The 12,890-nt window shown below is 34.2% G+C and overlaps 2 protein-coding genes across 2 annotated transcripts in view; one reads left to right on the forward strand and one right to left on the reverse strand.

Moving 5' to 3' along the window:
- LOC123312296 overlaps nt 1–2,237 on the reverse strand; it is an 89,548-nt gene extending 87,311 nt beyond the window's left edge. The window contains exon 1 of the mRNA XM_044896657.1: nt 1,777–2,237. Within this exon, the coding sequence (XP_044752592.1) occupies nt 1,777–1,891 (115 nt within the window). The 5' untranslated portion in view covers nt 1,892–2,237. The remainder of the gene's footprint in view (nt 1–1,776) is intronic.
- Nucleotides 2,238–9,013: 6,776 nt separating this feature from the next.
- Nucleotides 9,014–12,876, forward strand: LOC123312197. The gene is made up of 2 exons (XM_044896483.1): nt 9,014–9,899; nt 12,688–12,876. The coding sequence occupies exons 1-2, from the start codon at nt 9,162–9,164 to the stop codon at nt 12,874–12,876; spliced, it is 927 nt and encodes a 308-aa protein (XP_044752418.1). The 5' UTR covers nt 9,014–9,161.
- The last annotated feature ends 14 nt before the right edge of the window (nt 12,877–12,890 follow it).

Below are 12,890 nucleotides of genomic sequence, written 5' to 3' on the forward strand. Positions count from 1 at the left end.
CTAAAAAATAGCAAAATCAACACTGAAAATAAATTGAATCATAACGTAATATTTGAGTTAGGTTCAAAAACATTCTCCCTGACAAATACAATGAGAGTACTTTCCAGGCATAAAATAGAAAACTTTCATATTTGGATATTAATTTTATAATAATAACAGTTTATCGAAAGGTTTGGAATGTGTTGGGAAAAATATAATATTGGAAAATTGCCGAGCTTCCTATTTTGTCATACCAAGAAACCAAAACGGAATATTGTTCTGGAAATATTCAAGTATGAAAATAAATAAAAGTTTAAATTTTATTCACATAAAATAACCTCTATTGTTTCGTTTTTTGCATGAATAATTTATTTTCTTACATGTTAAATTCATTGAATCAATTGAATGACATTCTCTTGAATCGTATGCCTCATTCTGCCTTTTTTCAGATTTGCTATAAGTAGGATCAACTTCCAGATCTGAACCCACTCATTTTTGTGTCGAACTTAGAAATCAAAATGTTATGCCCCAGATTATATTTTGAAAGGGTTACGCCAAGGAATCATTCAGAAATATACCAAACAAACACTTGAAATCTTTTGAAATGTTAGGCCAATATTTGATTATAATTTATGCATATATGTCAGTGGAACTAAATTTTTGAGCATGGGTTTTGATTGAAGTAGGTTTTTCTAGCTTAAGATACAATGTTTCATTTGTCCATATCCAAACGCTGATAAGAGAAAGCATTTTTCAGGAACTTTCCATACTATTTTATACCTATTCGGCTTCATTCGATTCGAAGTAGGTTATATGTATTTTGTTTTGAAGTGGAGAGTATTCCATTTTTGAATATGAATAGGTATATGACAAAGATAACCATATGTATTTCAAAATTTCCCACTCCTCTGACCAGAAAAACGATTTAATGATAAATTGCTTGAATATTTCGTTCCCGAAACAGTTCTACAGATTCTCATTTCTCATTCCTACGTTAAAAAAAAGGGAAAGCACACTCGTGAGTCATTTGGACTCTAAAAATACCTTGAAAATTTCCTAGATCTTTCCTTCCCGAAGTAAGAGATAAGAGTGTTTTAGGGTAGACTGAATGAATTTGACTCCAAATTTTTCAGCAATTAATCATACCCGATCGTTCCAGACCATCTTCATCTCAAAATTCGAATATCACAGACATTTGGCCTACATAAGACAGTATAAAAAGTGTAAAATGCTTTCTTATATCAACGTTTGGATATGGACGTATAAAACATTTTATCAATCTTATTAAAAGATTAAATTCAAACTAACATTAACACTAACAGCCGTGTGTACCGACTCATTTAAGGCGAGATTAACGTTAATACTTGATTATTTCTCTGATTTCTATAGCAGTTACCATAGCAATCACCGAATTAACGTTAATCCTGTCTTAAATAAATCGGTGCGAACAGGTTTAAGAGATATAATAATATTTCGAGAACTTGACACCTTGATTTATGAAGATCTGAGTGCCTTCCTAATCATAGCAAGTTTCGAAACTATTCCAATATCAGAGCAGCAGAACGACCAAAGTAACCGATTTTTCTATCCCTCCGAAACTTTCCTTAGTTCACCCCCTTCCCCCTTCCAAGCAGACAAAGATTCCTAAGTTATATCAAAGTTGCTTCCAGTCATCTAACCTAGTAACTGTACCGATTCCTTGGCAACGAAGTTTCATGAACATCTTCAGGGATCGAAGCTTCAACACACAGACCGCTTTGAGTATGTTGTGGTGAATTGAGGAAGATTGAGACTTACAGTATTTACTCTTTTCCGCTGTGACGCTCGCAGACAGATACAGGAGGAAAACCAGAGTCAGAAAGGGGGCCCCACGCGGGGGGCCCGGTCCCCCGTAACCGAACAACATGTTCATGAGGTCTGGCCAGCCATCACTATCACTATTTCACCATGGCTAGGTTAAAACGGTTCACTCTGTGGAGAAATCAAACTTTCATCACTGTCCAAGCCGAACGGGAGACGCGGAAGTTGGGGACGGGCGTTTCGGACATTTTAAAACGACCTCTTCAGTGATAGAAACCGCGATCCGTTATGGTGTCGGACCACATTCGTATTCGATTATATTGATATGTGGCAGAGATGATAACTAAACCTCGCGGTGTCTAGCAGCGTACGCCGCCACGAATCTGAAATTTGTGATTTCCGTGGGGATGCGCGGGCATTTCACCCCCAAAATCGATGAGGAAGTTGGCGACGACGCCAGGGTAGACCCGATCGGTAGGGGTGGATTTTTCCGAGGTTACGACAGAAGCGAAATGGACGAACTTCGGTGTGCTCCTTCTAATCGACACATAATCCAAGACCTATCATAAGATATTCCTTATATTATCATGAATTAAATTATCTGTGGAATATTTTAGTTGCGCAAGTCTAACAAATATGACCCACTCACTCAAATTATATTTTCACTATAGCAGGAGCTTCTGCTTTTATTCGTTTAATTAGATTTGTATTTTCGACTAGGTACTCTTTATTGGTTGCAGAGAAACAACTATTTTAAAATTTTCGAAAAATTGGCATTAAAACCAGGTTCAAAAATGTGGAAAGATCCCACTGATGAATTTCATATATGGAGAAAATTTTCAAGACTAGGAAAGGCTAAGTATGTAGGTTCATATACAGGGTGTAAATGAAAAGTTGCGAAAAAATAGTGTGGGTGCTTCATTTAATTTTTTCCTTGATACAGCACACAGCTCCCAAAAGATAGCACCAAAAAAGCCATTTTTTCTTAGTAACTAGAAAAGTGTCAGAAATTGAATTGAGCATTCTATAGCAATAAGTAGGTATAGCGTAGGCTATAATTATCTTCGAACTTGATTTTACCTAGCAGACATATACCATGCTGAAATTATTGACTTCTCATCTCCCATAAAATGTCTGCTAAATCACATTTCAGTCAGTTTTCTGTTTTCTAAGAAAAAAACATTAGAATTACTTTTCAGGTTCTATCTCTAGAGCGTCTCTAACATGTTCCTGCTCAAAAATAAAAATATATCAAAGAACCACACTACTTTCAAATGAAGTTTCACCTCTCAAATTTTTTCCGCAAAAATATTCATTCACCACTAAAATGAAAAATGTGATAATGGGAAATCTTTCACATTTTGAGGAAAATAATATTTTTTTCGGTAGTTCGGAAATAATCACGAAATAATGAGTAATATAGTTTTTGAAATTTACGACAAAAAATATTCATATCATTGTGCTCGTTTCAGGAAAATCCAAATACTTGTTACCTTCAGCTTCAATCTTATTTCGATTGGAGTGAGAATAATGTGAGATAAAATCAAATGAAGAAATTATCAGGAATATTTTCCATATTCAAACAAAAGAATTCGGTTCATATTTTTCTGTCGTAACTTGTACAAATCAACGTATGCGATTCATTCCAGCAACCCTTAGAGCGACATCTACGAGGGTTGGAAAACATACCTTGGTTTTCCTCCACAAATTCCTACTTTATCGACTAAGTTTCATTTGATGGAGAAGAGGAATTGATTTTTCTCCGCCGAGAAGAAAATAACATTGTTGTTCATTTTGGGAACACGCAGTTGTGGGCAGTGGATGTGTTTGTAAAGAGAGAATGAAGATCGGGAAGGAAGTGAGGCTCGTGGAAATCCCTGAACCCTTCTTCAATTCTTCAAGGTCAGAAAATATTATTTTTTGAGAGGTTATTTTATCGAGTTTGAGAAAACTTTTTTTCAATGAAATTCTGTATTTACTAAAATCAAATATTTCATGGGCCAAAGGGAAGATAATAAATATGATCATTGTAGCATTTAGATTTGTCTCCAGTTTAAATTAAAAATTTTTCAGAATAGAAATGAATGAAGAAATCTTATTGAACTAACACAAATGACCTTGAATTCGGTAAAAACTAATCAAAAGTTCTTTGTTCACTTGATCTTAACACGTTTTTTTTTTATTCCTATTATATTGTTTGGAAATTTTTTATTACATTTGTGTTTTTTTTTAGAATCTAGAACGTAGATTTTCGTGCTTATTCTGTGTAAGTACAGTGTGTTTCACGGATTACTGGATTTTAGTGACCGAGCAATATTGAAAAGGGAATGACCACTATGATATTATTTTTCACGAGCTATTCGATTCGAACAAGCTTTCGGTAATTCTATCGAACTAAGACATTTCACCAAAAACAAATTTTGCGAATTCTATTGGTTTTCAAAATCAAATCATGCAGAAACCGTTTTTTGTTCAAAAAAAGTCCTTAATGTAGTGGGAAAATTGAGTCTAAATCGTTTTTCTAAGATATATGGGTTGAATTATCATGAGGTAATATTTGATAAGAAAACAGAACTCTCAGACAAAATGAATTATTCACTATCTGCTGGGATTGAATTTGATCACGAATTTTTCATTACTGAAACCCAGTCGTTCGCGTCCATTTTCATTCAAATTTTCGGAAATCACAAACCTATCGCAGAATGTCCTAGGTACAAGTGGACAAAAAAAAATGGTACTTCCCCTGATTCGGAAAACTGGAATTCGATTATTTTTACTACCTCACATCTTATGTCCTCATTCAAATGGATTGCTTTGATGATTCGCATTGGATCGATGACAACGGTTTTGAACATACCTATCACATAATGATACTGATACTTATCCTTTGAAATTGACCTCGACCTTTTGAAGATTTAATTGGGTGTAATGAGACTCAAATGGAACTTGATACCACGAATAAACTATCTGAAATTGATACAGTTCAAGCCCAACATTGGCAAACCTAATATTGCTTCGAATTTCAATATCAAAAGTGGATCCAAGGATTCATCAATTGCTGGAAAGCAGTGGAGTAATACAGAAATGGGAGATCGGCATCGGAATACATATTAGCAGATATGAAATAAGGAGATTCCTCTGTCATTTTCCATTATAGAAAAACCATTACACTGCTAAATTAAAACCTGACAATTTAAATAAGAAACGGAAGATATTTTTGAAAAGTTATAATTTCACCCCAAGATAGAGATGCCAGTGATCTGTTCACAAAAATGAATTTCTTCATTTGAATATGCTGAAAATTTCGTCGCACTACGTAAGTGATTTAAAAGTCAGACCGGCCAGGGGAATCTCCATAAAAAACTATTCAAAAATCCAGCCTGCATTAAATAATATATTATCGTGCACCTCTATACATATCCCTCACGATCAAAACAATGGCTGCCGTCCTATCTCCGTCATATCTGCACCAAATTAATAAAATATTTTCTACGAAACCGCTGCACCTCATCTACCTATTGATCTGAATTATCACAATTTAATTAACGCTTTTCAAAAAAAATCGGTTTGAGAGCCTGATAAGAACGAAAAATTTTCTTAACCAGAAAGGGTCTCGAATATCAATTTTCCACAAAATCGACACAAGACATCGAGACCAATACCTGGTTGAGAAATTTCCTCAGAAAATCTCGTTTCAATCGATCGATCTCAATTGTTTTTGAGATAAGATAGATGCGACGTGAGAATCCTACAAAAAACGAGTGGTTTTATTGTTTGGCATCGATAGATGGAACTGCTTAGATCGATTCGATATAGTTGATTGGATTCCTTAGCCTCAATTTAAAGGTGTTCCCCAGGGGCCAAACATAGGGCCGGTTTAATTCTTCATAACATATGAATATGAAACGACCGAGACTTCGTGTTAGAGAACGGGAAAAACCTATCAATTTATACCAGTCATAGTTGAAGTCTTGCTGGAAAGAAATGTTTCTCAAGTCTTCATACTCTCAGAAAAATCAACTTTCCTTTGCAGAAACAATAAGAGGATCCAAACGTGAACGTATCTTTCATTTTATAGCTGTTCGAAGCTATACGATAAATATTATTAACAATAGAAATGGCAGAAGAAGATTAAGGTAACTAGGGCCCTACAACGAGCAAGGCAAATCTGAGGCCCCTTCTTTGTGGGATCTATGGAGTCCATATGTGTACAAACGATTAATTTCAAGTTGTATCCAGGTTTAACACCTGAGAATTGCTACAAATTTTAATTTTACCAGGTACAAGGATGAAATGCAATTAGTGCACTATATATTCATGGATAATATAAAAGACATTCAATTAAATACGATCACTACTACAATGCAAAATACTGTTATGAGAACAATATACAAAAATCTGTCTGTTCGTGCATCTTTGACACTACCAAAGTGGACATAATAGATCTTTATTTCTTGTGTCGCAGTGCAATGCAACTGTCAATATCATAGTCTTCATCATTTCCTCATAAAATCAAATTAAACCTATAGGTATATTTATCCTTGGGCATTTATGCAATGTTAAATAATAAAAAAACGACTGAAAATATTCTGATATGACTGTATAAGTAACTACGACTTTGATAATCGTGCATAAATCATGGGATGATATGGTAGTATTAGAGTGAAATAAAAAGCGATGAGGGTAATGAAAAATGGAAATGCATCTGGAATATGTGGAAAATACACAAAAAACTAACTATGTAGCTTCAGATATCCCTAATTGTCGACAAAGAATCATAAAAATTATGATAAACAATTTTTCATCGATTCAAATTCTATCGAGACATAATGTGCTCAGATAAAAGAATGTTTGCATTGTGGAAAAAACTAGCATTATATTATCATATATAGTTTATGTAATATCAGAGTCTATACTATAAATAATAGGAATAAGCTTGGTTGAGAAAAAAGAGTAATTCCATTCCACAAAAGAGTCCTTAAACCCTTAATTCCTATTATCATATATATATTGGTATTTCCGGTAAAATAAGAACGCTTTCTGCATCAAGAAATTGATACTAGAAGACCTCAATAAAGAGTCAACTTCATCTGAATTTATCATATTTTTCTGTCAGAAAGTAAACCTCATACATGAATTAAAGATGACTTGAAACATGTTAGCATAACATTCAAATTGTTTGAAGTTGGTACCAATTTGTCTATCCCATTTTATTGATAAGCATATTTATGTGTCTTATACTATTAATAAATTACTATTTTTAAGTACCGAATATTGGCGAAATCAAGATAAGTTGTTGAGCGAGCACGAAATATGTCAATGAACATTATCTTAATGTCAATAGGGTGTATGTATCATTAGACATAATGGGTTCCTACAAATGCCAATTCAATTGGTAATTCTTTATCTCTTAAGTCTCTAGAATCTACATTGTCCTCAACGATAAATAAATATTCTGATATAATCATGGTAATCATTTATCACTTGCCACTGCAAGATAAAAAACTCAGGAATTTCCACAAAATTCTTGGAAGAATTTTTATACGCCTAAATTAACTATCCTTTTACACATTTTGCACAAACAATGCAGATATGTTTTGTTATAGAATTGAAGACATAAACAAAGCGAGTAAAAATATATTCGGTATTTGCTAATTTGCGTCAACTGGATGAATTTAATAGATACTGTATTGTCTTTGACCACCTAAAGAAGACCTTCCAATAGCAAAAACATGAAGCTTCTGGTGAAAAAACTATCGTTAATGAAATCAAGTAGTAATACATATGACCAAAAAAGAATTAATAAAATCGAAAATTCTTTTATGTGTAGGTTTATCGCTTTTTTTTTAAATTATTAAGGCGAATGGACTGAAATTTCATAAAAAAATTTTCGGAAATACTTTCCGTATTTCTCAGATCAATTTCAGGAAAGATTGGTGTAAAAATTGCATATAATTTCCCATGCTTGTGTATAGTTGGTTTGTAATAAAAAATACGAACAATATCATTTCTCGGTGCGTATTCCCTCTAATTCCTTTTTCTTCATTCCGACTGAAAACGCATGCCTTGAAGTGATAACTTGAGTTATGGAAAGAAGAAAAAGGAACATGTCAGGAAAATAAGGTATTATTATCCAGTTAGATAACAGATAAGAGAACAGTTAGAATACATTTTATGAATGAACCTAATTGACTTCAGAAGTGTTGAGTTTATGGTCAGATTGAGCAAGCCATAAATCGTTCCCCACACCGCAACCGCTTATGAATGCGTTGTACAGGGTGGGCAAAATTCGTTGTATACTGAGAGGATGTCGAGAACTATAGCAGCTAGAAGAAAACGGATGAGATAATTCCGAGCTCTTTTTCGGAGAAACAGAGAATGGTGAAAACCGCAGCCTCCTTCTAGACTTCTTTTTTGAGTTTGACAAGTTCTCATAACTTTTTTGTCTTTGAAGTTACAAATCTGAAACTTGAACCTTCTACAGGCACTTTTTTACGTAGAATCCACTGTTCAGCTCAAAATATTTTTTCATTTCTAATTATAAGCTGAACTTTAATTTTTTGAAATGCGAACTTTTATTGAATTTGTTATTTTTGAATTGGAAAAAAATCTTTTGTCAGTAGGTCCTACATATGAAAGTGCCTAAGAAGGTTCAAGTTTCAGATCTGTAACTTCAAAGACAAAAAAATTATGAGAACTTTTCGGAATCGTCAAAATCTCAATTTTTGTTTATAACACGAAATTTAAAAATGATAGGCCGATTCTGTTTTCAGATTTGGATTAGTCATGAAAAAAGAGCTCGAGAATGTGTCATCCGTTTTCTTCTAGCTACTATAGTTCTCGAGATCCCCTCATTAGTACACTGATTCTTTGTTATAGATACATCTCAGCGTAGTAAATGGAATTTCAGCAAACCCGCAAAGCGTAATTTTTATACAATCAACTGAGTGTACTTTCTGATGATATGCATAAAACAATCCATTCTTCCGAAAAAGCTACTACAGTGGTAGACTGAAGAAGAACAATTTTTAAAATCTGCAATAAGAAATCACTCCGAAATGATTTAGCAAGAAGATTGTCTCATCGTTTAAATCTATTATTTGAATATCTTTGAAAGTATCAATACAACCATTCAATGATTCACAAAAATAATATAACGGAGATTAAAGTCGAGTGAGCTCTGGAGTCAACATTCCCTTATCTAAAGCAATAATGCCAGGCATGCCCAACAATAACAACATATTAATTATTTCAGCACGACCACAAGGGAAACCCTCCAAGGCTTATGTAAACGATAGTTCGCAACAAGAGACCCTAATCTTCCTAAATCCGTTTGTAAGAGCCACCTTCCTCATTCCGGAACCAGAGGCCGCCAAGGAAAGATGAAGATCTACAGCACAGACGGGAGTTACACAGAAAACGTCCGAGACACGGAGTTCGGTTGGTTCTTCAACGACATAGAGCTCGAATCGGAAAATGAGGTCGGGAATCCCCAAGAGAACGGCGAAATATTCGAGGTCAAGGGAAAACCCCTTATTTTAACGAACCCGGTGGTGGAAGTGCATGGTGTAGAAAACGCGGAAGAGTGTCAGGAGCGCCCGGTGAACTTGGTCAGAGAGCATATGTTGAGAAACTTTGTGAACATAGACTCTCAGTCGCCAACTAGAGAGGAGATCGCAAGTCTAATAGAACCTTATTCAATACAAAGTGGTACTTTGCTCTCTGTAGTTTCCAACGCAAAACTGTTGACGTACAAAAGTAAATATTTGCAACTTTTTATTGCCGCTAGAGCTAGTGCTTACAGATATTTGATAAAAGATAAAGAGGAGATAAAGAAAGTCGTTGATGAGTTCAATTTAAACAGTCACGAGTTTGACAACCCAGTATCTATATTATTGGAACTTATTTTTACAGATAAAACTTCGCCGATTGATTACTTTTTGTTTAATACGAAAGCTAGTGAATCGGGTTCTATAGTTAGGAGTCTGCTCAGGCAAAAGAGCCAAGATGTCTTTGCTAAGGCCAAGTGCGATTCCGACAGTGGGGTAGCAGATAGCATTTCTAGTAACGATAGTAACGAGATGAGGAACGAGGTGATAGAAATACACCAGGATCTCGAGGTAAGATATGTCTTCATTACCATTGTGAATAAAATGTCTTTTTTGTGCTCTTTATGTCAAATAAAGGGACCCTGAATTATGAGTTATCGTAGATTATTAGTTTTAATGTCTGGGAGTAAATATAATCTGAAAAATTAGTGGCATGCAGACAATTATTGATACTGGAAAAGCACCTGCCCGAGTAGGATTTCCAGACTTTTGGTTGAAATGATTTCATTCCTAAAAACAAGCCGTCATTAGGGGTTAAACAGGGTAGGCGCTTGCCTAAGGCGCAAAGATTTTCGGGCGGCATTTTGAGTATAAAAATACAATAGAGTCAGAATCACGGACAGATTGAAAAACATCAATGGGGCCGCATTCTTTTCTACTGAAAATATTTCAATTAGCTTCTCAATTCAACCATTGCATCGGCCATTTACATTTTTCTTTTTTTATTTACGTTATACCTCATTAAGCTGGTCTGCTACTCTTTGATAAACGTCACTCACCATTGTGCGGTTTTTGGAGCGGCTTCTAGGAAATTTCAGAAATTATTTTTATTTTCAGTTTTTCATTGAGAATTCAGAATGTTGATACCGCAGGGAGGTGTGAAATAGTGGAGAAAAACATAATTCTATTTGAGTTCCATTTTGCTATTCTGAAGAAATAAATATTTATTTATTCTGGTTTCTACTACGTTAGACCATTCTGAATGTTTGAATATTCTGATTCTTCTTATTTGGATTTGAGGATTTAAAATTAAATTAAAAACTCGGTATTTTTCGAACCCAGCACAGAGTAACAGAATTAAAAAATTCTCTCGAATTGGATAATGTTGGACTATAGAAATAACCTATGTTGTATGTTGTTATTTTTTCCTGATCGTTCACATCCAACGTGTTCTTGATATCTATAGGAAATTGTGAATTCGATGTTGATAATACATTCTTTATTTCATATTAGAAATATCTTCACAATTCAAGTAATAGAGGACGATGGGGTAATTGCGGACGCGGGGTAAAAGCGGACACAGGGATATCTACTAGATCCTTCTCCATGCGCTCAGTTATCATGATCAAGTTATCTAGTTTCAATCATCTTTAGTGCGAAGAAAACAGTTACTAACGGTGCTCGTTCATAGTTTTCAAGATAAGTCATTTCGAAAAATTTTGTTACTTTTGATCTAATTTTGAGGATTTATCATTTTGCTTGTGGTTTATATAGAAAAAGTGATGTCGAATAGTAAATAATTTCTATCGATATAGTGAATAAAAAACAATAATAATTATTTTTTGTTCGCAGATGTTTCGAAAATATATATGAAAGACGTACTAAAATAATTTTGCAACAGAAAAAAATAGACTAATTTTGCGTTTTCTGCTAACTACTATTTCTTGGACTAAGAATATTTGTAAAGTGCGGTAATTGGGTGGAACTGTTCAGGTGGAACATCGTCCGAAAAAGGTTTTATCTGTGTTTTCTGCAATTAATATTTACCTCAATTGAGTATTTACTCACGCATTTGCGTGAGTACCCTAAACTCTTTGCAACTTACCCAACACACGTCCGCTTTTACCCCAAATGATTCGGGTAAATACGGACAGAAAGGGTTTTGTATTTCTTGAAAAAAACAATTTTGTTCATTAATCCCGTGAAATGATGAATGATATTTCTATAGTTGATTAACCAAAGATTAATAAATCAATATATATATGTTAGATATACTTAATTTTCCTTCAGCGTCCGCAATTACCCCATCGTCCCCTACCTTTGGGTATTCAAATACTCAATGGTAATACAGGTGAAAAATAAAGTACATATGTAAAAAACGAACAACAATGAACGCGTAAGAATGAAGGTTTTTCAGCAGAAATATCATGATCAAATCTCTCGAACTCTGAAATTTAGGATAACCTAGATGATTGCCTTATTCACAATTACCCCAAATGGCATTTCAAAAATAATAAAACAAAAATTTGAGACTAGTGCAATATTTTGTTGAATGTTATTTGAGCATCACCTCTATTGACACAAAACAATCAATAGAAACTATTTATTTACTATTCGACATCAGTCTTTCGATATACACCACAAGCAAAATAAAAAATCCTCAAAATTAGATCCAAGTTACACAATTTTCCAAAATGACTTATCTTGAAAACTAAGAACGATCACCGGTAGTAACTGTTTTCTTCGCACTAAAGATGTTTGAAACTAGATAACTTGGTCATGATATTTGAGCGCATGGAGAAGTATAGTAGATATCCCTGTGTCCGCTTTTACCCTATCGGCTATTACATGAATAGAAAATGAGAAAAAAATTGTACGTTCAATTTGGTGAATACAAAATTCAAGATACATTTGCTGAAAAATAAATTATGAAAATTACTATACTATATCTTTCTACTCCAAAACAAAAAACTTTTTTCAACGAGCGTTAGTTGAGTAGTATTTTTCCGCTTGTATTTGAACACACTGTGTGCGAAAAAGTACATTGCCCAAAAATGGGTAGAGAGTATGTTTCTTTTACTCTAGACTATTATTATTATTATATGTGCACATATAATGAAACAAGATTTTAGAATTTAGTACAATTAAAGAGTAAAACTCAAATTGCATTCAATGTGACTTATATCATATTCTCAAGTTTGCGTCTATCGACTTTGCCACATGATGTCAAATTGTTTTTCCTTCTCTGTCAGCAAGAATCTAAAAACACAGACATTTTTCTATCCATTTGATCCGCCATGTAGAGTACACTGTTTTTGTGTGCGGAAAAGTTACATTTATTAGGAAAATATTCTTGCAGCACATGAATCTCACCGTAGAAAGACTGATCGAAAAAGCCGAGAAACTGGAGAAGGACCTCATCCAGACCAACTACCTGGATGACCTTATCCATCTGCTGAACGGAGATGTAGAAAAAGTCAAGACCATAAAGCTTCCCTTCAAGGCCTTTCTGACTGGAGAAGAAGAAAAGGTCAATCTGGTGATATAAGATCCAAGTCGTTC

This window comes from Coccinella septempunctata, chromosome 4 (assembly GCF_907165205.1).
Source record: "Coccinella septempunctata chromosome 4, icCocSept1.1, whole genome shotgun sequence".
NCBI classification, from domain to species: Eukaryota; Metazoa; Arthropoda; class Insecta; order Coleoptera; family Coccinellidae; genus Coccinella; species Coccinella septempunctata.

Coding starts and splice junctions, on each gene's coding strand:
- LOC123312197 (XM_044896483.1), top strand. CDS start 9,162: ATGAAGATCTACAGCACAGACGGGAGTTACACAGAAAACGTCCGAGAC. Junction 9,900..12,687: donor AAATACACCAGGATCTCGAG/GTAAGATATGTC, acceptor ATATTCTTGCAG/CACATGAATCTCACCGTAGA.